Genomic DNA, 26,892 nt, shown 5'->3' with positions numbered 1-26,892 from the left:
CAGCTCCGCCTTCAACACCATAATCCCAGCCAAGCTCATATCAAAGCTCCAAAACCCAGGATTTGGCTCTCCACTCTGCAACTGGATCCTTGATTTTCTGATCAACAGACCACAACCAGTAAGAATGAACACCAACACCTCCTCCACAATAGTCCTCATACCGGTGCCCCGCAAGGCTGCGTACTTAGCCCCCTACTCTACTCCCTGTACACACACGACTGCATGGCAAAACTTGGTTCCAACTCCATCTACAAGTTTGCTGACGATACGACCATAGTGGGCCGGATCTCGAATAACGACGAGTCAGAATACAGGAGGGAGATAGAGAACCTAGTGGAGTGGTGTAACAACAACAATCTCTCCCTCAATGCCAGCAAAACTAAAGAGCTGGTCATCGACTTCAGGAAGCAAAGTACTGTACACACCCCTGACAGCATCAACGGGGCCGAGGTGGAGATGGTTAACAGTTTCAAATTCCTAGGGGTGCACATCACCAAAACTCTGTCCTGGTCCACTCACATCGACGCTATCACCAAGAAAGCACAACAGCGCCTATACTTCCTCAGGAAACTAAGGAAATTCGGCATGTCCACATTAACCCTTACCAACTGCTCGGCCCAGGACCGCAAGGTACTTCAGAGAGTCGTGAATACCGCCCAGTCCATCACAAGAACCTGCCTCCCATCCATGGACTCCATCTACACCTCCCGCTGCCGGGGGAAAGCGGGCAACATAATCAAGGATCCCTCCCTCCCGGCTTACTCACTTTTCCAACTTCTTCCATCGGCAGGAGATTCAGAAGTCAGAACAGGCACGAACAGACTCAAAAACAGCTTCTTCCCCACTGTCACCAGACTCCTAAATGACCCTCTTATGGACTGACCTCATTAACACTACACCCTGTTTGCTTCATCCGATGCCAATGCTTATGCCGTTACATTGTATATCTTGTGTTGCCCTATTATGTATTTTCATGTATTTTCTTGAATTTTGTTTAATTCCCTTTTCTTCCCATGTACTGAATGATCTGTTGAGCTGCTTGCAGAAAAATACTTTTCACTGTACCTCGGTACACGTGACAATAAACAAATCCAATCCAATGTGGATTTAAAAAAAAAAAGATAAGAACTGGAGCATTTAGGACTGAGACAATGAGCGATTACCTCACTCTGAGGGCAGTGACTCTTTTTAAGTCTCTACCCCAGAGGGATGTGGAAGGTCAGTCCCTGAGTGTTTTTGAGACTGGAATTATTATTATTTGTTTCCTAACTGGAATAAATACTTGGTGATTAGACATGGGATTAAGAAGAAGCTGAAATATTGTCAACTTTTCTTTCCATTAAAGAAAAGTTAGTTATTGGAGAAAGTTTGACATACGGCAAAGCTTTCAAAGCCAGAGAGGTTTTTGGTGAGGTGTTCATGAGGTGTTCAAAGAGCCAAGGCGATCTCATTGAACAATGTGACGCTTTCCGAGCAGGTATATAGTGTAACCACAGAGTTTAAAGTTTCAGTCACGTCAGTGATTTCTGATTGCTCTCTGTGGCGGGATATCTCAATGGCGCACCCGACAGAGAAAGAGAGGAGTTAGAAACAGCAACTTAGTTGCCAGGGTCTAATTGTGTGCGACCCTCGGTTTCAGAGGAGCCCTGACTGCACACTTGTGGTTATTGGAAAATATGGGGAAGTAAGGTTGAGTGCGGTGGGTGGGTCTGAATGGGCTCTTCCGATTTCTCTGACAATTCACCCTGTTCAACTCTTTGACTTGCAGTCTCTGATAATCTGAGGATCATCTGGAAACATTTGACAAGATGGGGGACAGGAGTGGAGAACTCGATCTGAAACCTGATTTCCGGAATGGTAGGTGACCAGTTTAACCCCCCCCCCCCCTTTCAGGCACTCTGCCCCCCCCCTTTCAGGCACTCTGCCCCCCCCCTTTCAGGCACTCTGCCCCCCCCTCTCAGGCGCTCTGCCCCCCTTCTCAGGCGCTCTGCCCCCCTTCTCAGGCGCTCTGCCCCCCTTCTCAGGCGCTCTGCCCCCCTTCTCAGGCGCTCTGCTCCACCCCGCCCCTTCTCAGGCGCTTTCCCCTCCCCCTCTCTGGCGCGCTGCCCCCCCCTCTCTCTGGCGCGCTGCCCCTCCATCTCTCTGGCGCGCTGCCCCCCCCCTCTCTCTGGCGCGCTGCCCCCCCTCTCTCTGGCGCGCTGCCCCCCCCCCTCTCTGGCGCGCTGCCCCTCCATCTCTCTGGCGCGCTGCCCCTCCCTCTCTCTGGCGCGCTGCCCCCCCCTCTCTCTGGCGCGCTGGCCCCCCCCCCCCCCTCACTGGTGCGCTGCTCTCCCCCCACCCCCCCTCTCTGGCACTCTCTTCGCCCCCCCCCCCCCCCCCCCCCCTCCCCATGGCTCTCTCTGACACTCTGGCCCCCCCCCCCCTCCCTCTCAGGCACTCTTTCCCCCCCCCCCCCCCCCCCTCTCTGGCACTGCCCCCCCCCCCCCCCCCCCCCTTCTCAGGTGCTCACTCTGCCCCACCCCCCCCCCCCTCTCTGGCACTCTGCCCCCTTGCCCCCCCCCCCCTCTCTGGCTCTCTGCCACCCCCTCAGGCACTCTGCCCCCCCCCCTCTCAGGTGCTCACTCTACCCCCCCCCCCCCCCCCCCCACCCCCACTGGCACTCTGCCCCCACCTTCTCAGGCGCTCTGCCCCCCCCCCCCTTCTCAGGCGCTCTGCCCCCCCCCCTCTCTGGCACTCTGCCCCCCCCCCCCTCTCTGGCACTCTGCCCCCCACCCCCCCCCCTCTGGCATTCTGCACCCCCCCCCCCCTCTGGCGTTCTGCACCCCCCCCCCCTCTGGCGTTCTGCACCCCCCCCCCTCTCTGGCGTTCTGCACCCCCCCCCCCTCTCTGGCGTTCTGCACCCCCCCCCTCTCTGGCGTTCTGCACCCCCCCCCTCTCTGGCGTTCTGCACCCCCCTCTCACTGGCGTTCTGCACCCGCCTCTCTGTGGCGTTCTGCCCCCCCCCCCTCTCTGGCGTTCTGCCCCCCCCCCTGGCGTTCTGCACCCCCCTCTCTCTGGCGTTCTGCACCCCCCTCTCTCTGGCGTTCTGCACCCCCCCCCCCTCTGGCGTTCTGCACCCCCCCTCTGGCGTTCTGCACCCCACCCCCTCTGGCGTTCTGCACCCCCCCCCCTCTCTGGCGTTCTGCACCACCCCCTCTCTGGCGTTCTGCACCCCCTCTCTCTGGCGTTCTGCACCCCACCCTCTCTCTCGCACCCTGTTCTCCCCCCCCCCCCCCCCAACTGTCATGCTCTTCTCTCTCCTACCCCCCACACCTGCTCCATTGTCGCCCTCTCCCCACCCCAGATTGTTGGTAGAACAAACAAAGAACAAAGAAAAGTACAGCACAGGAACAGGCCCTTCGGCCCTCCAAACCTGTGCCGACCATGCTGCCCGTCTAAACTAAAATCTTCTTCACTTCCTGGGGCCGTATCCCTCTATTCCCATCCTATTCATGTATTTGTCAAGATGCCCCTTAAATGTCACTATCATCCCTGCTTCCACCACCACCTCCGGCAGCAGGTTCCACTACCCTCTGTGTAAAAAAACTTGCCTCGTACATCTCCTCTAAACCTTGCACCTCGCACCTTAAACCTATGCCCCCTAGTAATTGACCCCTCCACCCTGGGGAAAAGCCTCTGACTATCCACTCTGTCTATGCCCCTCATAATTTTGTAGACCTCTATCAGGTCGGCTCTTAACCTCCGTCATTCCAGTGAGAACAAAGCAAGTTTATTCAACCTCTCCTCATAGCTAATGCCCTCTATACCAGGCAACATCCTGGTAAATCTCTTCTGCGCCCTCTCTAAATCCTCCACATCCTTCTGGTAGTGTGGCGGCCAGAATTGAACACTATACTCCAAGTGTGGCCTAACTAAGGTTCTATACAGCTGCAACATGACCTGCCAATTTTTATACTCAATGCCCTGGCCAATGAAGGCAAGCATGCCGTGTGCCTTCTTGACTACCTTCTCCACCTGTGTTGTCCCTTTCAGTGACCTGTGGACCTGTACACCGAGATCTCTCTGACTGTCAATGCTCTTGAGGGTTCTACCATTCACTGTTATATTCCCTACTTGCATTAGACCTTCCAAAATGCATTACCTCACATTTGTCTGGATTATACTCCATCTGCCGTTCTCCACCCAAGTCTCCAAACGATCTAAATCCTGCTGTATCCTCTGACAGTCCTCATCGCTATCCGCAATTCCACCAACCTTTGTGTCGTCTGCAAACTTACTAATCAGACCAGTTACATTTTCCTCCAAATCGTTTATATGTAGAACATAGAACATTACAGCGCAGTACGAGCCCTTCGGCCTTCGATGTTGCGCCGACCTGTGAAACCATCTGAAGCCTATCTGACCTACACTATTCCATTTTCATCCATATGTCTATCCAGTGACCACTTAAATGCCCTTAAAGTTGGCGAGTCTACTACTGTTGCAGGCAGGGCGTTCCACACCCCTACTACTCTCTGAGTAAAGAAACTGCCTCTGACATCTGTCCTATATCTACCACCCCTCAATTTAAAGCTATGTTCCCTCTTGTTGGTCATCACCATCCGAGGAAAGAGACTCTCACTGTCCACCCTATCTAACCCTCTGACTATCTTATATGTCTCTATTAAGTCACCTCTCAGCCTTCTCCTCTCTAATGAAAACAACCTCAAGTCCCTGAGCCTTTCCTCGTAAGACCTTCCCTCCATACCAGGCAACATCCTAGTAAATCTCCTCTGAACCCTTTCCAAAGCTTCCACATCCTTCCTATAATGTGGTGACCAGAACTGCACGCAGTACTCCAGGAGCGGCTGCCCCAGAGTTATGTACAGCTGCAGCATGACCTTGTGGCTCTGAAACTCAATCCCCCTACTGATAAAGGCTAGCACACCATATGCCTTCTTAACAGCCCAATTAACCTGGGTGGCAACTTTCAGGGATTTATGTACCTGGATGCCGAGATCTCTCTGTTCATCTACACTACCAAGAATCTTGCCATTAGCCCAGTACTCTGCATTCCTGTTACTCCTTCCAAAGTGAACCACCTCACACTTTTCCGCATTAAACTCCATCTGCCACCTCTCAGCCCAGCTCTGCAGCTTATCTATGCCCCTCTGTATCCTATAACATCCTTCAGCACTATCCACAACTCCACCGACCTTCGTGTCATCTGCAAATTTACTAACCCATCCTTCTACACCCAGGTCATTTATAAAAATGACAAACAGCAATGGCCCCAAAACAGATCCTTGCGGTACACCACTAGTAACTGAACTCCAGGATGAACATTTGCCATCAACCACCACTGTCATCAACCACTGTCTTCTTTCAGCTAGGCAATTACTGATCCAAACCGCTAAATCACCTTCAATCCCATACTTCCTTATTTTCTGCAATAGCCTACCGTGGGGAACCTTATCAAACGCCTTACTGAAATCCATATACACCACGTCAACCGCTTTACCCTGATCCACCTGTTTGGTCACCTTCTCAAAAAACTCAATAAGGTTTGTGAGGCATGACCTACCCTTCACAAAACCGTGTTGACTATCGCTAATCAACTTGTTCTTTCAAGATGATTATAAACCCTGTCTCTTATAACCTTTTCCAACATTTTATCCACAACCGAAGTAAGGCTCACAGGTCTATAATGACCAGGGTTGTCTCTACTCCCCTTCTTGAACAAGGGGACAACATTTGCTATGCTCCAGTCTTCCGGCACTATTCCTGTCGACAAAGACGACATAAAGATCAAGGACAAAGGCTCTGCAATCTCCTCCCTGGCTTCCCAGAGAATCCTAGGATAAATCCCATCTGGCCCAGGGGACTTATCTATTTTTACACTTTCCAAAATTGCCTCCTTCTTCCTCTTGACAAGTGCTTCAACTTCCTTAGTAAACCACGGTTCCCTTGCTCGACAACTTCCTCCCTGCCTGACAGGTACATACTTATCAAGGACACGCAGTAGCTGTTCCTTGAAAAAGCTCCACATTTCGATTCTACCCATCCCCTGCAGTTTCCTTCCCCATCCTATACATCCTAAATCTTGTCGAATAGCATCATAATTGCCTTTCCCCCAGCTATAATTCTTGCCTTGCGGTATATACCTATCCCTGCCCATTGCTAAAGTAAACATAACCGAATTGTGATCACTATCACCAAAGTGCTCACCTACATCTAAATCTAACACCTGGCCGGGTTCATTACCCAGTACCAAATCCAATGTGGCCTCGCCCCTTGTTGGCCTGTCTATATACTGTGTCAGAAAACCCTCCTGCACACACTGCACAAAAACTGACCCATCTAAAGTACTCGAACTATAGTATTTCCAGTCAATATTTGGAAAGTTAAAGTCCCCCATAACAACTACCCTGTTACACTCACTTCTGTCGAGAAACATCTTTGCAATCCTTTCCTCTACATCTCTGGAACTATTCGGAGGTCCCAACAGGTGACGTCTCCTCTCCTGTTCCTACCTTGGCCCATACTACCTCAGTAGACGAGTCCTAAAATGTCCTTTCTACCCGCTGTAATACTTTCCTTGATTAACAATGCCACACCCCCCCCCTCTTTTACCATCTTCTCTGTTCTTACAGCAAAGGTCCCAGCACTGATCCCTGCGGAACACCACTCGTCACAAGCCCTCCAATCAGAAAAGTACCCTTCCATTGCTGCTCTCTGCCTTCTATGACCTAGCCAGTTCTGTATCCACCTTGCAGCTCACCCCTGATCCCGTGTGACTTCATCGTTTGTACCAGTCTGCCATGAGGGACCTTGTCAAAGGCCTTACTGAAGTCCATATAGACAACTTCCAGTGCCCTACCTGCATCAATCATCTTTGTGACCTCTTCGAAAAACTCTGTCAAGTTAGTGAGGCACGACCTCCCTTCACAAACCATGCTGCTTCTCACTAATACGTCCATTTGCTTCCAAATGGGAGTAGATCCTGTCTCGAAGAATTCTCTCCAGTAATTTCCTACCACTGATGTAAGGCTCACCGGCCTGTAGTTCCCTGGATTATCCTTGCTACCCTTCTTAAACAAAGGAACAACATTGGCTATTCTCCAGTCCTCCGGGACATCACCTGAAGACAATGAGGATCCAAAGATTTCTGTCAAGGCCTCAGCAGTTTCCTCTTTAGCCTCCTTCAGTATTCTGGGGTAGATTCCATCGGCCCTGGGGACTCAGCTGCCTTAATATTTTCAAGACGCCCAACACCTCGTCTTTTTGGATCTCAATGTGACCCAGGGCTATCCTACGCACCCTTCTTCCAGACTCAACATCCACCAATTCCTTCTCTTTGGTGAATACTGAAAAGTATTCATTTCGTACCTCGCCCATTTCCTCTGGCTCCACACATAGATTCCCTTGCCTACCCTTCAATGGGCCAACCCTTTCCCTGGCTACCCTCTTGCTTTTTAGATACTGTAGAAAGCCTTGGGATTTTCCTTAACCCTATTTGCCAAAGACTTTTCGTGACCCCTTTTAGACCTCCTGACTCCTTGCTTAAGTTCCTTCCTACTTTCCTTATATTCCTACACAGGCTTCGTCTTTCCCAGCCTTCCACCCCTGGATTAAACTCCTTTTTATTTTCGACGAGGCCTACATTATCTCTCGTTATCCAAGGTTCCTGAAATTTGCCGTATTTATCCTTCTTCCACACAGGAACATGCGATCCTGAATTCCTTTCAACTGACATTTGAAATCTTCCCACATGTCAGATGTTCATTTACCCTCAACCATTCTCCCCCAATCTAGGTTCTTCAGTTCGTGCCGAATATTGTTATAATTAGCCTTCCCCCACTTTAGCACATTCACCCTGGGACCACTCTTATCCTCGTCCACCAGCACTTTAAAACTTACTGCATTGTGGTCACTGTCCCCGAAATGCTCCCCTACTGAAAATTCTACCACCTGGCCGGGCTCATTCCCCCTATACCAGGTCCAGTACAGCCCCTTCCCTAGTTGGACTATCTACATATTGTTTTAGAAGCCCTCCTGGATGCTCTTACAAACTTTGCCCCGTTCATAGCCCCTAGCACTAAGTGAGTCCCAGTCAATATTGGGGAAGTTAAGTCTCCCATCACAACACCTGTTGTTTTTACTTTCTTTCCAAAATCGTCTACCTATCTGCTCCACTATCTCCCGCCGGCTTTGGGAGGCCTGCAGTAAAACCGCAACATTGTGACTGCACCCTTCTTATTCCTGATCTCTACCCATGTAAGCCTCGCCGCCCTCTGAGGGTGTCCCTCCCCGCAGTACAGCTGTGATATTCTCCCTGACCTGTAGCGCAACTCCGCCACCCCTTTTACATCCCTCTCTATCCCGCCTGAAACATCGAAATCCCGGAACGTTTAGCTGCCAATCCTGTCCTTCCCTCAACCAGGTATCTCTAACTAACAGCAACATCATAGTTCCAAGTACTAATCCAAGCTCTAAGTTCATCTGCCTTACCCGTAATACTTCTTGCGTTAAAACCGATGCACTTCAGGCCACTAGACCCGCTGTTTTCAGCAACATCTCCCTGTTTGCTCTGCCTCAGAGCCATACTGGCCCTATTCCCTAGTTCTCCCTCAATGCTTTCACCTTCTGACCTATTGCTCCGGTGCCCACCCCCCTGCCATACTAGTTTAAACCCTCCCGTGTGACACTAGCAAACCTCACGGCCAGGATATTTATTCCTCTCCAGTTTAGATGCAACCCGTCCTTCTTATACAGGTCACACCTGCCCCGGAAGAGCTCCCAGTAGTCCAGATAACGGAAACCCTCCCTCCTACACCAGCTGTTTAGCCACGTGTTTAACTGCTCTATCTTCCTATTTCTAGCCTCACACTGCACGTGGCACAGGGAGTAATCCCGAGATTACAACCCTAGAGGTCCTGTCTTTTAGCTTTCTGCTGCTGAGTTCCCTGAACTCCTGCTGCAGGACCTCATGCCCCTTCGTTTGATAAGGTTTCCCATGGCAGGTTTGATGGAAAAGCGTTTGATGAGGTTTCCCATGGCAGGTTGATGGAAAAGTGAAGTTTATAGGGTTCAGGGTGTACTAACTAGATGGATAAAGAACTGGCTGGGCACAGGACAGAGAGTAGTGGTGGAAGGAGTGTCTCAAAATGGAGAAGGTGACTAGTGGTGTTCCACAGGGATCTGTGCTTGGACCACTGCTGTTTGTGATCTACATAAATGACTTTGAGGAAGGATAGGTGGTCTGATTAGCAAGTTTGCAGATGATACTAAGATTGGTGGATTGCAGATAGCGAGGAGACTGTCAGAGAATACAACAAAATAGATAGATTGGAGAGTTGGGCAGAGAAATGGCAGATGGAGTTCAATCCAGGCAAATGCGAGGTGATGCATTTTGGAAGATCAAAATCAAGAGCGGACTATATGGTCAATGGAAGGGTCCTGGGAAAAATGTACAGAGAGATCAGGAGTTCAGTCCATTGTACCCTTAAGGTGGCAATGCAGGTTGATAGAGTGGTCAAGAAGGCATACAGCATGCTTGCCTTCATCGGACGGGTATTGAGTACAAGAGTTGGCAGGTCATGTTGCAGTTGTATAGGACTTTGGTTTGGCCACATTTGGAATACTGCGTGCAGTTCTGTCGCCACATTACCAGAAGGATGTGGATGCTTTGGAGAGCGTACAGAGGAGGTTACCAGGATGTTGCCTGGTATGGAGGGTGCTAGCTATGAAGAAAGATGAGTAGATTAGGATTGTTTTCGTTGGAAAGACGGAGGTTAGGGGGACCTGATTGAGGTCTACAAAATTATGAGAGGTTGGACAGGGTAGCAACAAGCTTTTCCCAAGAGTTGGGGTGTCAGTTACAAGGGTCACGATTTCAAGGTGAGAGGGGGAAAGTTTATGGAGATGTGCGTGGACAGTTTTTACCGCAGAGGGTGGGGGGTGCCTGGAACGCTTTACCTGGCGGAGGTGGTAGAGGCGGGCACGATAGCATCATTTAACGAGGATCGAGACAGGTTAATATGAACAGGGCGGGAAAGAGGGAAGTAACCTTGGAAAATAGGAGACAGGTTTAGATAAAGGATCTGGAGCGGCGCAGGCTGGGAGGGCCGAAGGGCCTGTTCCTGTGCAGGTAATTTTTCTTTGTTCTAGCCTATGTCGTTGACCATACCCCCTTGCCTGTTTGCCTCCCCCTTCAGAGGCCTGCTACCCCGTTCTGAGCACATCCTCGGACCCTGGCACCAGGGAGGCAACATACCATCCTGGAGTCTCTTTCACGTCCACAGAAGGGCCTATCTGTGTCCATTGACTATAGAGTCCCCTATGACTATCGCATCTTCTGCACTTTGACCCTCCCTGCTGAAGATCAAAACAGCCGTGGTGCCAACTGCTCTGCTGCGGCTGTTTTCCCCTTGATGGGGCTATCCCCCCCTGACAGTATCCAAAGGGGTATACCTGTTCAGGAGGGGACAACCCCAGGGGATTGCTGCACTGATTGCCTGGCCCCTTTGGTGTCACCCATTTCTCTGCCTGCACCTGGGTGTGAACACATTTATATAACTGCGATAGACAGAACTAGGAGCAGAAGTAGGCCCATCTGGCCCCTCGAGCCTGCTCCGCCATTCAATTAGATCATGGCTGATCTTTTGTGGACCCAGCTCCACTTTCCGGCCCGAACACCATAACCCTTAATCCCTTTATTCTTCAAAAAACTATCTATCTTTACCTTAAAAACATGTAATGAAGGAGCCTCAACTGCTTCACTGGGCAAGGAATTCCATAGATTCACAACCCTTGGGTGAAGAAGTTCCTCCTAACTCAGTTCCAAAACTACTTCCCCTTATTTTGAGGCTATGCCCCCTAGTTCTGCTGTCACCCGCCAATGGAAACAACCTGCCCGCATCTATCCTATCTATTCCCTTCATAATTTTAAATGTTTCTATAAGATCCCCCCCTCATCCTTCTAATTTCCAACGAGTACAAGTCCGAGTCTACTCACCTCCTCCTCATAATCCAAACCCCTTCAGCTCTGGATTAACCTAGTGAATCTCCTCTGCACACCCTCCAGCGCCAGTACGTCCTTTCTCAGTAAGGAGACCAAAACTGAACACAATACTCCAGGTGTGGCCGCACTACACACACCTTATACAATTGCAACATAACCTCCCTAGTCTTAAACTTCCATCCCTCTAGCAATGAAGGACAAAATTCCATTGCCTTCTAATCACCTGTTGCACTTGTAACCAACCTTCTGAGACTCATGCACTAGCACACCCAAGTCTCTCTGAACAGCGGCATGCTTTAATATTTTATCGTTTAAATAATAATCCCATTTGCTGTTATTCTACCAAAATGGATAACCTCACATTTGTCACATTGTATTCCATCTGCCAGACCCAAGCCCATTCACATTAACCTATCCAAATCCCTCTGCAGACTTCCAGTAGCCTCTGCACTTTTCGCTTTACCACTCATCTTAGTGTCATCTGCAAACTTGGACACATTGCCCTTGGTCCCCACTCTAAATCATCAATGTAAATTGTGAACAATTGTGGGCCCAACACTGATCCCGGAGGGACACTATGACACTATCTATGATGCTTTCCGCCACCTGCATACTCCTAAGTGCATCCAATTGCTGCTCCAACCGAATCATGCGGTCTGTGAGGAGCTGCCATTGGTTACACTTGCTGCAGATGTAGTCGACTGGAAACGCTGGAAGCATCACAGATCTGCCACATCTCACAGTTGGAGCACTGCACCCCGCTGAGTGACATTTAAGCACTAGTTAATTCATTTAAATAAACACTTGAATCATTGTTAGATTGAGTAACAATTAACTGTATGCCCTGACGCTAGATGGTTTTTTAACCGATCACTGCCCTCGGGTTTAGTTACTCCACTATCTAGTTAATCAATTAGATTTGTTTTGCAATATAATTTTTTTTTCAAATGTAACAGATTCCCAACCAGCCAATCAGGTCACAGCTTTACTGTGATGTCACTTCAGGCCCCCCCCCCCCCACCCCCTGTTGGAGTGTCCAGATCGGAGGGTGCGTTCCACTGTCTAATAACTCTGCTGTTTACAGGCAGTCTAACCAGTAGTCCCGAGGACACAGAGAGGCTCGTGAGACCATCCGGCATTGAGGTGGACGCATCGGATTTGAGTTTGAGCCTTACGGGAGATGAGCAGATGGCAGAGGAGGAAGAGGAGGCAGGTCGTCGAGGCAGTGGGATGGAGGCAGGCGCGGAACAGAGAAGGAGAGCTCGGAATATGAGCGAGACTCTGACTCACTAGAGGACACGGGCACTATTCCATCGTGGATGAGGATGAGGAGGAGGATGAGGAGGAGGACGAGAGCAGATGGAGGATGGCCGCAGGGAGACACCTGCCCGCCGGAGACGGGGGCCCCAAGCGGCCCAGCGAGCCTGAGCGGACTTCTCCGGGAGGAGGCGCGCTGGAGCGTTGGGTCCACTCCGAAGTGGCCGCATATCCGCATTGCCCCGCCCACCTGGTGGTGCCGCCCATGCCCTGGGAGGGCCGGAGATTGGGCGTGATCCCCGCGCTTCATGTACCGGGCATGCGGTGCCCGCAACTTTGTGGAAACGCTTGCGCTTGCAGCATGGCCTGGAGCGTCACACGGGCTGCGCAACACCCTCCACTTCAAACCGCCGCGGTACAGTGGCTTGCCAGTGGCAGCGACGACCTCAAGGTGGTCATCGGGACTGGGCCCGCCGGAAGCCTCCCTCGAATTGATAGCGGGCACAAGAGCAATGTGTTTCAGGTGAGGTTGCCAGCCATCTGGGTACAATTCTCAGCTCCCGCCATGTGGTAGCACTGCAGAGTCCGCGTTCAGCAGCGTGTAACTGTATAGACTCAGTGTTGAGGGGCAGGGAAGGGGTGGAGGGAGGAGACTGGGGCGAGGGAAGTAAATGAAGGAGGGAAATGGGGGGGGGGGGGGTGAGGAGGTGAACGAAGGGGGAGGGCACAAATGATTGGAGAACGGATGGGGAGGGGAGAGGGGGTAGGGGAGGCGCGGAGGGGTGGGTTGGGATTGAGAAAGGTGGTTTGACGGGAGAGGAATAGAGGGGGGAGTGCGGTGGGGGGATAGCGCCGGACAGAAAGAATTCTAGAGCTTGGACTCTGAGAGCTGAAGGGGACAGCCAGAAGTGGTGGAGATATGGGAATGAGTCCGCTGTTGGGAAGCACGGAGACCGCGGAGGGATGTAGGAACTGGGGGAGTTTCGGGTTGGGGTGTGAGGTCTAGTGGGTTTTGGAATAATTTTGAATTTGAGAAGTTGGAGCTCGTATAGGTCAGCGAGTAAACGGGGATGATAGTGAATGGGACTTGCTGTGAGTTACGTACATGGGCTGCAGAGTTTTGGAGGACCTCCAGTTTCTAGTGGGAGAGCACCAGGAGCCTGGGGCATGGATGAGGTTTTCAGCAGCAGCTGAGCTAAGACAAGTGCCAGACCTTGCTGAGGAGGGGTAGGTTAATTCTGGCCCAGTCACATAGGGTGTCGGTCAGTTCTTTTGAGAGTCGTTTGAGTATTAAATCAGGGATTGCTCAAGAGATTCACAGGCCTTGCGGGGAAGGTAGGAACCGAGTCGTGGTGGCAACAACACATTTCCGGACTTTAGGGGGGGAAGGGAGTTTGGAAAAGGGGCGGCTGTTTGCCCCTCTGCAGGGACAGGATCACTTGTCTGTAACTGTATAATTGATCTCTCTCTCTTTCGCTCACCTCCTCCAGGCCAAGTTCCTGCCGAACAGCGGGGACTCGACGCTGGCGATGTGTGCCCGTGACGGCCAGATCCGCATCGCTGAGCTCTCAGCCACAGAGTGTTGCAAGTCGACCAAGAGAGTGGCTCAACACAAGGGTTCGGCGCACAAGGTGGGCGGCCAGACCTGAGCGGTGAAATACTCCTCGTGTCTCTCCATCCTTGCCCCCCTGTCCTTTGCCTCGCTCGTGGTCAAAATGGCAGTTTGGGTGAGCTGTCGGGACCACAGGAGGTATCGCGGTTCAATCCGCTTCCCAATTCCAATATTTGCTCCTTTATTCGCAGCTGGCGCTGGAGCCGGACTCCCCATGCACATTCCTGTCTGCTGGTGAAGATGCCGTTGTTTTTGCCATTGACCTGCGACAGGAAAGACCAGCTTCGTGAGTATTTGAGCTGGGATGAAGAGGGGGGGGGTGCTGAGGGAGTGACGTGCATTTTGTGTTCATTCTTTCACAGAGTGTGGGCATCACTGGCTAGCCCAGCATTGCTTGCCCATCCCTAATTGCTCTTTAAGAAGATGATAGTGAGCTACCAGCTTGAACCATTCTGGCCCATGTGGTTCAGGTACACCCACGTGCTGTTTGGGAGGGAGTTCCAGGATTTTGATCCAGCGACGTTGAAGGAACGGCCAATATATTTGCAAACCCGAAATATCGTGCATAGGTTTTGTCTCCTTATCTAAGGAAAGATCTACTAGCCTTGGAGGCAGTCCAGAGTAGGTTGATACCGGGTAGAAGAGAGGTTGAGGTGACTGGGCCTACAGTCATTTGGTGTTTAGAAGAATGAGAGGCAACCATATTGAGACATGTAAGATTGTCAGGGAGCTTTGACATGGTCGATGCTCAGAGGCTGTTTCCTCTTGTGGGAGGGTCCAGGACCAGAAGACACAATCTCGGAGTAAAGGGTCACCCATTTAAGACCGAGATGAGGAGGAATCTGTGGAATTCTTTACTTCCGAGAGTTGTAGAGACTGCGTCGTTTAGTCTAGGCTGAGATAGACAGATTTTTAATGAATGAGGGAATCCAGGGTTATGGGGATAATGTGGGAAAGTGGAGCTGAGGATTATATCAGGTCAGTCGTGATCTCATATCTTACGGTCTTACTTTTTGAGTGTTGACCTCCCAAATCCATCTCGCTACTGAAGGGAAGGGAGGGGAGGGGTGGGGTGGGGTGGTTTAGCCCTGAAACCAATTAACATTTGCCCACCTCAAAGAGGGTCTTGCTGTTCCTTCCTCATGCCAATAGGGTTTGAATGGACTTTCATTCCTCAATTTTCAGGAACTGTGCCACCCCTGTACCCGTTTTTAAAAAATGTAATCTTTATTATTGTCACAAGTAGGCTTACATTAACACTGCAGTGAAGTTACTGTGAAAAGCCCCGAGTCGCCACATTCCGGCGCCTGTTCAGGGTACACTGGGGGAGAATTCAGAATGTCCAATTCATCTAACAGCACGTCTTTCGGACTTGTGGAGGAAACCGGAGCACCCGGAGGAAAGCCATGCAGACACGGGGAGACAGTGCAGACTCTGCACAGACAGTGACCCAAGCCGGGAATCGAACCTGGGACCCTGGCATTGCGAAGCAACAGTGCTAACCACTGTGCTACCGTGCCGTTCGCTGCACCCGCTTCTTAAAGATGACAGTGACCAGGCTAGTTCCAAATGGACTGGAGAGTGCATCCTACTAACATGCGCATTAGGAGCGAGAGTAGACCAGCCCTTCGAGCCTTTTCCACCATTTAATAAGATCATGTCTGATCTGATTGTAATCTCAACCCCACTTTCCTGCCGACCCTTGATAACCTTTCACTCCCTTGGAATTATTTACCGCAGAGAGCCGTAGAGGTTGGGTCGTTAAGTGTGTTCAAGGCTGAGATAGACAGATTTTTAATCAGTCATTGAACCAACGGTTATGGGGATAAGGCATTGATGTGGAGTCGATGATTAGCACATCCAATCAGTCTTGATCTCATTGAATCACAGAGCAGGCATGATGGGCTGAATGGCCTACTTCTGCTCCTACGTCTTGTGGTGATTGACTTGGAGGGGAACCTCCAGGTGATGGGGTTCCCAGGTATCTGCTGCTCTTGTCCTTCTAGATGGTAATGGTCGTGGGTTTGGAAGATGCTGTCTAAGGAACCTTGGTGAGTTCCTGCAGTGCATCTTGTGGATGGTACACATGGCTGATACTGTGCATCGGTGGTGGAGGGTGTGAATGTTTGTGGGGGAGCAATCATCTGGTCTGCTTTGTCCTGGATTGTGTCAAGCTTCTTGAGTGTTCTGGAGCTGCACTCATCCAGGCAAGTGGGTGTCAGGGGAGTCAGGAGGTGAGTTTTTAAAAATAAATTTAGACTACTTTTTTTCCAATGAAGGGGCAATTTAGCGTGGCCAATCTACCTACCCTGCACATCTTTGGGTTGTGGGAGTGAGACCCACACAGACACGGGAGAATGTGCAAACTCCACATGGACAGTGACCCAGAGCCGGGATTGAACAGGTCCTCAGCACCGGGAGGCAGCAGTGCTAACCACTGCATCACAGTGCCACCCTAGGAGGTTAGTTACTCGCTGTAGGATTCCCAATATTGACCTGCTCCGGCACGAACAATATTTATATGGCTACTCCAGTAGAGTTTATGGTCAATGATGTGAAATTGCCCCTTAATTGGAAAAAAAAAAGAGAATTGGGTAATCTAAATTTATTTAATAAAAAGAATCTCTTGTTTGAAATGGTCATGCCTGGAACTTGTGTGGGTCGAATGTTACTCACCTCTTTAAATATATAAAGAACAAGAGAATAACTAGGGAAAGATTTAAGGACCATCTAGGTAATCTGTGTGCACCTGGAAGACATGGGTACAGTCCTCGATGAATAACTTTGTGTCAGTCTTCACAATGGGAAAGGAAAACACTGCTGTAGGGTGGAGGACTGTGAAATATTGGAGGATATTGACTTATCAGCCTTAAACTTGTATCAAAACATGAGATGCATCCCAGGCTGTTGAGGGATGCAAGGGAGGCGATATCAGGGACATTGGCATTAAATCCTCTCTGGCCACAGATGAGGTACCAATGATGGAGGACTGCCAACATTGTCCCATTATTAAATATAGAAGTAGGAATGGACCAGGAAATTTTAATCCAGTTGGTCTAACATCGGCGGTGGGGGGGGGGGGGGGGGTTACTTGGAAATAATTCTGAGGACAGAATATATCTGCACTAGGAGAGACACCTGATTAATCAGGGATAGTCAGCATGGGTTTGTGATGGAAAGGTTGTGTTTGACAAATTGAATCTGTTTTTTTTGAGGAGGTAACCAGGTATGTTGATGAAGGTGATCATGATGTGGAGATGCCGGCGTTGGACTGGGGTGAGCACAGTAAAAAGTCTTGCAACACCAGGTTAAAGTCCAACAGGTTTGTTTCAAACACTAGCTTTTGGAGCACTGCTCCTCCCTCAGGTATTCACCGAGGAAGGAGCAGTGCTCCGAAAGCTCGTGTTTGAAACAGACCTGTTGGACTTTAACCTGGTGTTGTACGACTTCTTACGATGAAGGTGATGCTTTTGATGAGGTCTGTATGGACTTTAGCTTTTGGTCAGGTGCTTTGTGGCAGATTGGTGAAGGAAGTGTCACGGAATCCCAGGCTAAGCGTCCAAAATTGGCTCAATGACAGGAAGCTGATGGTGAGGGGGGATCTCATAGAGACTTAAAATTCTAACAGGACTAGACAGGGTAGATGCAGGGAAGATGTTACCAATGATGAGTGTGTCCAGAACTAGGGGTCAGTCTGAGGATTCTGGGTAAACCATTTCGGACAGAGATAAGGAGACATTTCTTCACAGAGTGGTGAGCCTGTGGAATTCATTACCACAGGAAGTATTTGACGCTAAAACTTTGAATATATTCAAGAGGCGGCTGGATTTGCACTTGGGGAGAATGGGATCAAAGGCTATGGGGAGAAAGCAGGATTAAACTATTGAGGTGGATGATCAGCCATGATCGTGATGAATGGCAGAGCAGGCTTGAAGGGCCAAAAGGCCTCTTCCTGGTTCTAACTTCTATGTATCTATGAGATGTTGCTGTGACTGGATGTCTGTTTCTAGCGGGGCTCCACGGGGTTTGGCGCTGGGGCCCTTGCTACTTGTGGTGGTCGTTAACGGTTTGGACTTAATAGTTGGGGTTTCGAATAAGAAGTTCACGGGTGACATGAAAATTGGTAGGTGGTAAATTGCTCTTGACTGAAGGAGGATGTTAATGAATTGGTCAGGTGGAGGACAGAGCAGTGGCAAATCGGATTCAACCTGGAAAAACAGGGCAAAGGATTACTCGATGAATGGTAGGACCCTGGAGAGTACTGAAGATCAGAGGTGTATATCCACAGGTCCCTGGAAGATAGCAGGACAGGTGGGGAAGGTGGTTACGAAGACATATGGGATACTTGCCTTTATTGGCTGAGGCATAGAATACAAGAGCAGGGAGGTCATGCTGGATCTATATAAAACACTGGTTAGGCCACACCTGGAGTACTGCATGCAGTTCTGGAAGCCATATTATAGGAAGGATGAGGAGGCCATTTGAGGGTGTGGAGGTTGTTTACCCGGACGCTACATGGGCTGGAGGGTCTGAGGAAAAATTGGAGAGACTGGAGCTGTTTTCCTTTGGAACAGCAATGGTTGAGTGGGAACCTGACAGAGGTTTATAATATTATGAGGGGTTAGAGATAGGGTGGATAGGAACGAAGGCATTTTTTCCATTAGTAGAGGGGTCAGTAACCAGGGCCATGGATTTAAGGTTGGAGGCTAAGACGGGTGTTGAGGAGAATCCTTTTCACCCAGAGGGTGGTGAGAGTCTGGAATTCACTGCCTGAAAGGGATACGATGGGCAGAATGGCCTCCTGTGCTTTGAATCTAAGGAAAACTCTATCCAAGGGTATTCAATATTTAGTACTGACAGGCAGAAAGGAAAAGGAGGTAGGTGGTGTTTTCAGTATTGGATGCAATTGGTGCAACAATGAGAAAGGAAATTGCCTCAGAAAATCTAGATGTAGAATCAATCTGGGTGGAGCTAAGAAGCAAGAAAGGGCAGAAATCATTATTGGGACTTGTCGTTAGACTTCCAATGTAAGGTAGGGGTGGCATTAACAGGAAGTTAAAGATACATGGAACACGCTCCAGTAATCATGGGTGACTTCTAGTTTGGACAAACCAAATTGGCAATCTTACTGGCAGATAAATTCCTGGAGTGTAAATGAGATGGTTTTATAGACCAATACGCTGAGGAACTAGGGATGCTATCCTAGATTTGTGATTGTGCAATGAGAAGGGGTTAATTAATAATCCTGGTTCTGCCAAGTCCTTTAGGGAGCAGTGACCGTAACGTGATAGAATTCTTGGCTAGAATGGAAAGTGAAGTCCGATCTGAAACTAGTGCCCTAAATCTTAACAAAGTAACTCCGAAGGTATGAGGGGCGAGTTGGCTGTGATAGATCAGGGAACTTAATTAAAAGGCACGGCGGTGGATTGGAAATGTATAATATTTAAGCAACAAATGTATGTGTTGCAACAGTAATGCATTCCTTTCTGATGCTAAAACACAGAAAAAAGACCCAACCATGACTCGGGCAGCAGGGTAGCATGGTGGTTAGCATAAATGCTTCACAGCTCCAGGGTCCCAGGTTCGATTCCCGGCTGGGTCACTGTCTGTGTGGAGTCTGCACGTCCTCCCCCTGTGTGCGTGGGTTTCCTCCGGGTGCTCCGGTTTCCTCCCACAGTCCAAAGATGTGCGGGTTAGGTGGATTGGCCAGGCTAAATTGCCCGTAGTGTCCTAAAAAGTAAGGTTAATGGGGGGGGTTGTTGGGTTACGGGTATAGGGTGGATACGTGGGTTTGAGTAGGGTGATCATGGCTCGGCACAACATTGAGGGCCGAAGGGCCTGTTCTGTGCTGTACTGTTCTATGTTCTATGACTTGTAAACCAAAATTAAGGTAGTATTAATTCAAAGAGGAGTCATGTAAAGTTGCTATAATAAAATACAAGCCTGAGAATTGGGAACAATTTGGTATTCAGCAAAGAGGCACCAAGAGCTTGATTAAAGGTAGAGGTAAGCCTGCAAGGGACATAAAAGTGGATTGTAAAAGCTTCGAAGTATAAAGAGTCAGATGTTTACAGCATAGAAACAGGCCCTTCGGCCCAGCTTATCCATGCCGTCCAGTTCCTATCACTAAGCTAGTCCCACTTGCCCACGTTTGCCCCATATCCCATCCTGGCCATGTAACTGTCTAACTGGTTTTTAAAGGACAAAATTGTACCCGCCTGTACCACTGCCTCTGGCAGCTCATTCCAGACACTCACCACCCTCTGTGTGAAGACATTTCCCCTCTGGTCTCTTTTGTATTTCTCCCCAGCCCTCTGGTTCGAGGCTCTACCTTTGGGAAAAGTTGTTGATTATCTACCTTATTGATGCTCCTCATTATTTTATAGACCTCTATAAGATCACCCCTCAGCCTCCTACGCTCCAGGGAAAAAAGTCCCAGTCTATCCAGCCTTTCCTTATAACTCAGACCATCAAGTCCTGGTAGCATCCTCGTAAATCGTCTGCACTCTTTCTAGTTTAACAATATCCTTCCTATAATAGGGTGACCAGAACTGAACACAGTATTCCATGTGTGGTGTGACACTATGTCTTGTGCAACTTCAGCAAGACGTCCCAACTCCTGTATTCAATATTCTGACCAATAAAACCTAGAACGCTGAATGCCTTCTTCACCACCCTGTCCATCTGCGACTCCACCTTCAAGGAGCTATGAACCTGTATCCCTAGATCTCTTTGTTCTGTAACTCTCCCCAACTCCCTACCATTAACTGAGTAGGTCCTGCCCTGATTTGATCTCCCAAAATGCATCACCTCACGTTTATCCAAATTAAACTCCATCTGCCATTCACTGGCCCAATTGGTCAAGATCCCGTTGCAATCCTAGATAACCTTCTTCACTGTCCACTCTGCCACTAATCTTGGTGTCATCTCCAAACTTACTAACCATGCCTCCTACATTCTCATCCAAAACATTAAAAAAAAATATATATCTTTCGCTAAGCCAATTTTGTATCTAATTGGCTACCTCTCCCTGGATTCTGTGAGATTTAACCTTTTGCAACAACCTACCATGTGGTACCTTGTCAAAGGCCTTGCTAAAGTCCATGCAGACAACGTCGACCGCACTGCCCTCATCTACCTTCTTCGTTACCCTTTAAAAAAAGTCAAATCAAATTGGTGAGACATGACTTTCCGCTTACAAAGCCATGCTGACTTTCCCTAATTAGCCCTTGCCTGTCTAAATGCCTGTCAATCCTGTCCATCAGAATACCTTCCAACAACTTACCCATTATAGAAGTAAGGCTAACCGGTTTGTAATTCCCAGGTTTATCCCTACAGCCCTTCTTAAACAAGGGCACAACATTTACTACCCTCCAATCTTCAGGCACCTCTCCTGTGGCTGTTGATTCAAATATCTCAGCTAAGGGGCTGGCAATATCCTCCCTAGCCTCCCACAACGTCCTGGGATACATTTCATCAGGTCCCGGGGATTTAACTGTCTTGATGCGCTTTAATATCTCCAGCACCTCCTTCTCTGTAATATGTACACTCTTCAAGACATCACTTTTTATTTTCCCAATTTCCCTAACATTTGTGCCTTTCTCAACAGGAAAAACTGATGAGAAATATTCAGTTCGGACCTCTCGGACCTCTCTCATCCCATGTGGATCCGCGGTAACACGTGTCTATCATGACTTCATATTCAGAACCGAAATCAAAGTCATTACTCTTGTCTAATTCTTCATCACAGTCACTACTATTAAATTCAGACTCCTCTTTCAAATGGTCACTTCCGGTCTTCGAATTCTCAGAATCTGGTCATTGGATTTGATATATGATCCATGTCTTTCAGCATTTCTTTCTTTGATTCATTTGCTGCACGGTGAGTTTTCCTAAGTCTCCCATGCACTACTGTTGGCATCTCATGCTAACTGCCGTACTTCCTTCGAACTCTGTAAGCATGGGTGAAGCTACCACCTTCATCCTGCCAAATCATTCCCCCTTTTGCAACAACCTACCATGCGGTACCTTGTCAAAGGCCTTGCTAAAGTCCATGCAGACAACGTCGACTGCACTGCCCTCATCTACCTTCTTGGTTACCCTTTTAAAAAAAAAGTCAAATCAAATTGGTGAGACATGACTTTCCCCTTACAAAGCCATGCTGACTTTCTCTAATTAGCCCTTGCCTGTCTAAATGCCTGTTGATCCTGTCCGTCAGAATACATTTCAAGTACTCCTTCCTCTGGGAATTCCTTAACCACTTCGGCAACTACTGGACCTGACACTAAATCACATTTCAACTGCATTTTATACAATGGAACTTAAATACAACCTCCCCCTATCCCATTCACTAATAACTCAGCTTTCATTGAGCTCTCTGAAAGGAAAACCAAATCCTTCTCCAATTCGAGAGTTTGAGTAATCCCTGTGTGTCTTTTTCTAAACTAACTTTAGAGTACCCAATTCATTTATTTCCAATTAAGGGGCAATTTAGCGTAGCCAATCCACCTAACCTGCACATTTTTCGGGTTGTGGGGGCGAAACCCACGCAAACACGGGGACAATGTGCAAACTCCACACAGACAGTGACCCAGAGCCGGGATCGAACCTGGGACCTAAGCGCCGGTAGGCAGCAATGCTAACCACTGTGCCACTGCGCTGCCCACCCCCTGTGTGTCTTAAGATTGATGTGGACATGCCGCTGGGGTGGGCACAGTAAGAAGTCTTCACCACGTTAAAGTCTAACAGGTTTGTTTCGAATCCCTAGCTTTCGGACCGCAGCTCCTTAGGTGACCCCTCAGGGTGAAGTTGAAGGACTTTAACCTGGTGTAAGACTTATGACTGTCTTAAGATTGGTATGGGTTTAGCTACATCAGTTGAGGAAAACCTTTGCCTTGGACACAAACCTCACATAACTCTCATCTATCTCGTTTCTCACACCTGCTCCCACAGCAATGTTTACCGCGGGTCTCCTCGTTCCAGTGAACGATACAGTCTGCCCTGTAGCATTCTCCACTTTTTGGTTCCCTTTTTAGAATCCACCTTATGAACTCCCACAAGTCCCATGGGCATTCCCTGCAATGGTGACACCTAGGCTTCCAAGTCGCGCCTCCACCTGCAGCACCTTCTTCCTGCTCTGAGCATTTGGATTTATTGTCATGTAGACTGAAGTTCAGTGAAAAAAGAGTCAATGGATGGGAGGCGGTTTTGAGTGATGGACTGGGCAGTGTTCACAACTCTCTGAAGTTTCTTACGGTCTTGGGCCGAGCCAGGCTGTGATGCAGCACATAGGATGCTTTCTACGGTGCATCTGGAAAAATTGGGAAGAGTTAATGTGGACATGCCGAATTTCCTGAGGACATGGAGGTGCCCTTGTGCTTTCTTGATTGTAGTACCAACATGGGTGGACCAGATTGTTGGTGACGTGCACACCTAGGAATTTGAAGCTGTCAACCATCAACACCTCAGCACCATAGATGCAGACAGGGACGTGTACAATACTTCGCTGACGTTGAAGGAGAGATTGTTGTCGTTGTACCACGCCACTAGGTTCTCTATCTCTCTCCTGTGCTCTGACTCATCATTGTTCGCGATCTGACCCACTAACGTCGTGTCATCAGCAAACTTGTAGATGGAGTTGGAGCCAAATTTTGCCCCACAATTGTATATGTATAGGGTTATAGTAAGTACACAGCCTTGAAGTGTCCCTCTATTGAGGACTATCGTGGAGATCTGCCAAGAGATCCGGAGTTGGGTCACTAGCATGTCTACAGTCCACTCCTTGAATCTCCTCAATGAACCCCGGGCGCTCCTTCCTGGCCTCCCCATTCATGTGTGCCTTTATACGATATGATCTCCCCTCTAATGACATCACCGCCTTCAATGACTCCCACAAAGTAAAGGGTGAGACTGTCTTAGTCTCAGCCTGGTCTGGTTCCGCACCTGCAAGTGAGTCTCCTGTAAAAACACCACATCGGCCCTGAAGCTCTTTAAATGAGAGAAAACTCTCCTTTTTTTCACAGGTCCCCCAGGCTTTCCAGGTGACCAGCTTTGTCGGGGTGTCCCCCCAGGTATTCCCGGTGAATGAGCTGGCACAGCGGGCTAATTTGGGGAGGATGCCATTTACGGTAGCGAGGGATAGGTTTAGGTATTTGGGGGTTCAGGTAGTGACGGAATGGACGGGACTCCACAAGTGGAACTTAATGAAGCTCGTGCAAGAGGCTAGGGAGGATCTTAAGAGGTGAGATACCCTGCACTTTACGCTGGCAGGGAGGGTCCAAGTGGTGAAAATAAATATTCTGCTGAGGTTCTTGTTTATCTTTCAGGCTCTCCCGATCTTTATACCAAAGGCCTTTTTTCGGAAAGTGGACACAATCATCTCTGACTTTGTATGGGCGGGGAATGTGCCGAGGGTGGGGAGGACCCTGCTGCAGAGGCAGCAGGGGACCTTGGCGTTGCCAAACTTGCTTCATTATTATTGGGCGGCGAATGTGGGCAAGGTGCGGCGGTGGTGGGAGGGGGTGACCGTGTTTGAGGGGCTGTTCGCCATGGTGGGGGGGGGGGGGGTGAAAAAGAGGAAAGATCTGTACAGACTGTATAGTTGATTGCTGGGAGGTATGTTTCCCGGGGTGTTTGTTCGCTATAACCTGTTTTGATACATGTTTGTAATAAAATATATATTTTTTAAAAAGACAAGAAATCGCTCTTCCCCACAGAGTATCTCTTTTTCTCCCCCTTTCTTACTCTCCCCTCTCCCTCCAAATCTGCAAACATACCTACTGCCTTGACTAACCGCAAACAAACTAGACTCATTGCCTCTCGCCAAAACTGGCCCAATGAGTTGCAGCCCCTCCCCCACCACACTCATGCTCACTAGCTGCTTGCTTCTTATAACTGGTGAGGTGGTCCCCACCCAAAAAGGCAAAAAAAAAACCAGGAAGATAATCCTCCTGGCCTGCCCTCCATGCCCAAGTGGCCAAAACCTAGCGTCCTTAATATACTCGTCTTACCCTCCAAGTACCATATTAATCGCCCCTTTTACAGCCCCAACATTCAGGAGAAAATAAGAGACTTAACACAATGCTATAATAGCTTCAACAAACCCATCCCGTCTTTTGCATAACAAGACTCCAACTGCCCTCGTCAGACCATCTCAGTGCTTTCTCTTTTTAATGAAGGCACCTACCTGCTCTGGCGTTCCAAAGAAATGGTCTCTCGAATCCATCTTGACTCTCAATCTCACCGAATACACCACCCTGAATCACACTCCTTTTTGGCACTCCTTGTTGGGCGACACGGTAGCACAGTGGTTAGCATTGTTGCTTCACAGCTCCAGGGTCCCAGGTTCGATTCCCGGCTTGGGTGACTGTCTGTGCGAAGTCTGCACGTTCTCCCCGTGTCTGCGTGGGTTTCCTCTGGGTGCTCCGGTTTCCTCCCACAAGTCCCCAAAAGTGTGCTGTTGGGTGAATTGGACATTCTGAATTCTCCCTCAGTGTACCCGAACAGGCGCCGGAATGTGACGACAGGGGACTTTGACAGTAACTTCATTGCAGTGTTAATTTAAGCCTACTTGTCACAATAAAGATTATTATTATTACTACAGCTTCAACAAGACGTCCCAACTCCTGTATTCAATATTCTGACCAATAAAACCTAGCATGCTGAATGCCTTCTTCACCACCCTGTCCACCTGCGACTCCACCTTAGAACATAGAACGATACAGCGCAGTACAGGCCCTTCGGCCCACGATGTTGCACCGACATGGGAAGTCAAAAAATAAAGACCATCTAACTTACACTATGCCATTATCATCCATATGCTTATCCAATAAACTTTTAAATGCCCTCAATGTTGGTGAGTGCACTACTGTTGCAGGTAGGGAATTCCACGGCCTCACCACTCTTTGCGTAAAAAACCTACCTCTGACCTCTGTCCTATATCTATTACCCCTCAATTTAAGGCTATGTCCCCTCGTGCTAGTCACCTCCATCCGTGGGAGAAGGCTCTCGCTATCTACCCTATCTAACCCTCTGATCATTTTGTATGCCTCTATTAAGTCACCTCTTAACCTTCTTCTCTCTAACGAAAACAACCTCAAGTCCATCAGCCTTTCCTCATAAGATTTTCCCTCCATACCAGGCAACATCCTGGTAAATCTCCTCTGCACCCGTTCCAAAGCTTCCACGTCCTTCCTATAATGAGGCGACCAGAACTGTACGCAATCCTCCAAATGCGGCCGTACTAGAGTTTTGTACAACTGCAACATGACCTCATGGCTCCGGAACTCAATCCCTCTACCAATAAAGGCCAACACGCCATAGGCCTTCTTCACAACCCTATCAACCTGGGTGGCAACTTTCAGGGATCTATGTACATGGACACCGAGATCCCTCTGCTCATCCACACTACCAAGAATTTTACCATTAGCCAAATATTCCGCATTCCTGTTATTCTTTCCAAAGTGAATCACCTCACACTTCTCCACATTAAACTCCATTTGCCACCTCTCAGCCCAGCTCTGCAGCTTATCTATGTCCCTCTGTAACCTGCAACATCCTTCCGCACTGTCTACAACTCCACCGACTTTAGTGTCGTCTGCAAATTTACTCACCCATCCTTCTGCGCCCTCCTCTAGGTCATTTATAAAAATGACAAACAGCAACGGCCCCAGAACAGATCCTTGTGGTACGCCAGTCGTAACTGAACTCCATTCTGAGCATTTCCCATCAACCACCAATCTCTGTCGTCTTTCAACTAGCCAAGTTCTGATCCACATCTCTAAATCACCCTCAATCCCCAGCCTCCGTATTTTCTGCAATAGCCGACCGTGAGGAACCTTATCAAACGCTTTACTGAAATCCATATACACCATGTCAACTGCTCTACCCTCGTCTACCTGTTCAGTCACCTTCTCAAAGAACTCGATAAGGTTTGTGAGGCATGACCTACCCTTCACAAAACCATGCTGACTATCCCTAATCATATTATTCCTATCTAGATGATTATAAATCGTATCTTTTA

The 26,892-nt window shown here is 49.0% G+C and overlaps 1 protein-coding gene across 1 annotated transcript in view; it reads left to right on the top strand.

The window, feature by feature from the left end:
- dcaf8 (DDB1 and CUL4 associated factor 8) overlaps positions 1–26,892 on the top strand; it is a gene marked incomplete at its 3' end in the record, with an annotated part of 100,624 nt that overhangs the window by 5,650 nt on the left and 68,082 nt on the right. Inside the window, 12 exon segments of the mRNA XM_038801074.1 lie at positions 1,769–1,857; positions 12,087–12,203; positions 12,206–12,304; positions 12,307–12,488; positions 12,491–12,560; positions 12,563–12,603; positions 12,605–12,679; positions 12,681–12,717; positions 12,720–12,744; positions 12,746–12,782; positions 13,750–13,890; positions 14,063–14,157. Of these exon segments, the coding sequence (XP_038657002.1) occupies positions 1,809–1,857; positions 12,087–12,203; positions 12,206–12,304; positions 12,307–12,488; positions 12,491–12,560; positions 12,563–12,603; positions 12,605–12,679; positions 12,681–12,717; positions 12,720–12,744; positions 12,746–12,782; positions 13,750–13,890; positions 14,063–14,157 (968 nt within the window).

The sequence above is a fragment of the Scyliorhinus canicula genome, chromosome 6, assembly GCF_902713615.1.
Source record: "Scyliorhinus canicula chromosome 6, sScyCan1.1, whole genome shotgun sequence".
NCBI lineage: Eukaryota > Metazoa > Chordata > Chondrichthyes > Carcharhiniformes > Scyliorhinidae > Scyliorhinus > Scyliorhinus canicula.
This window is presented reverse-complemented; position numbering and strand designations above follow the sequence as displayed.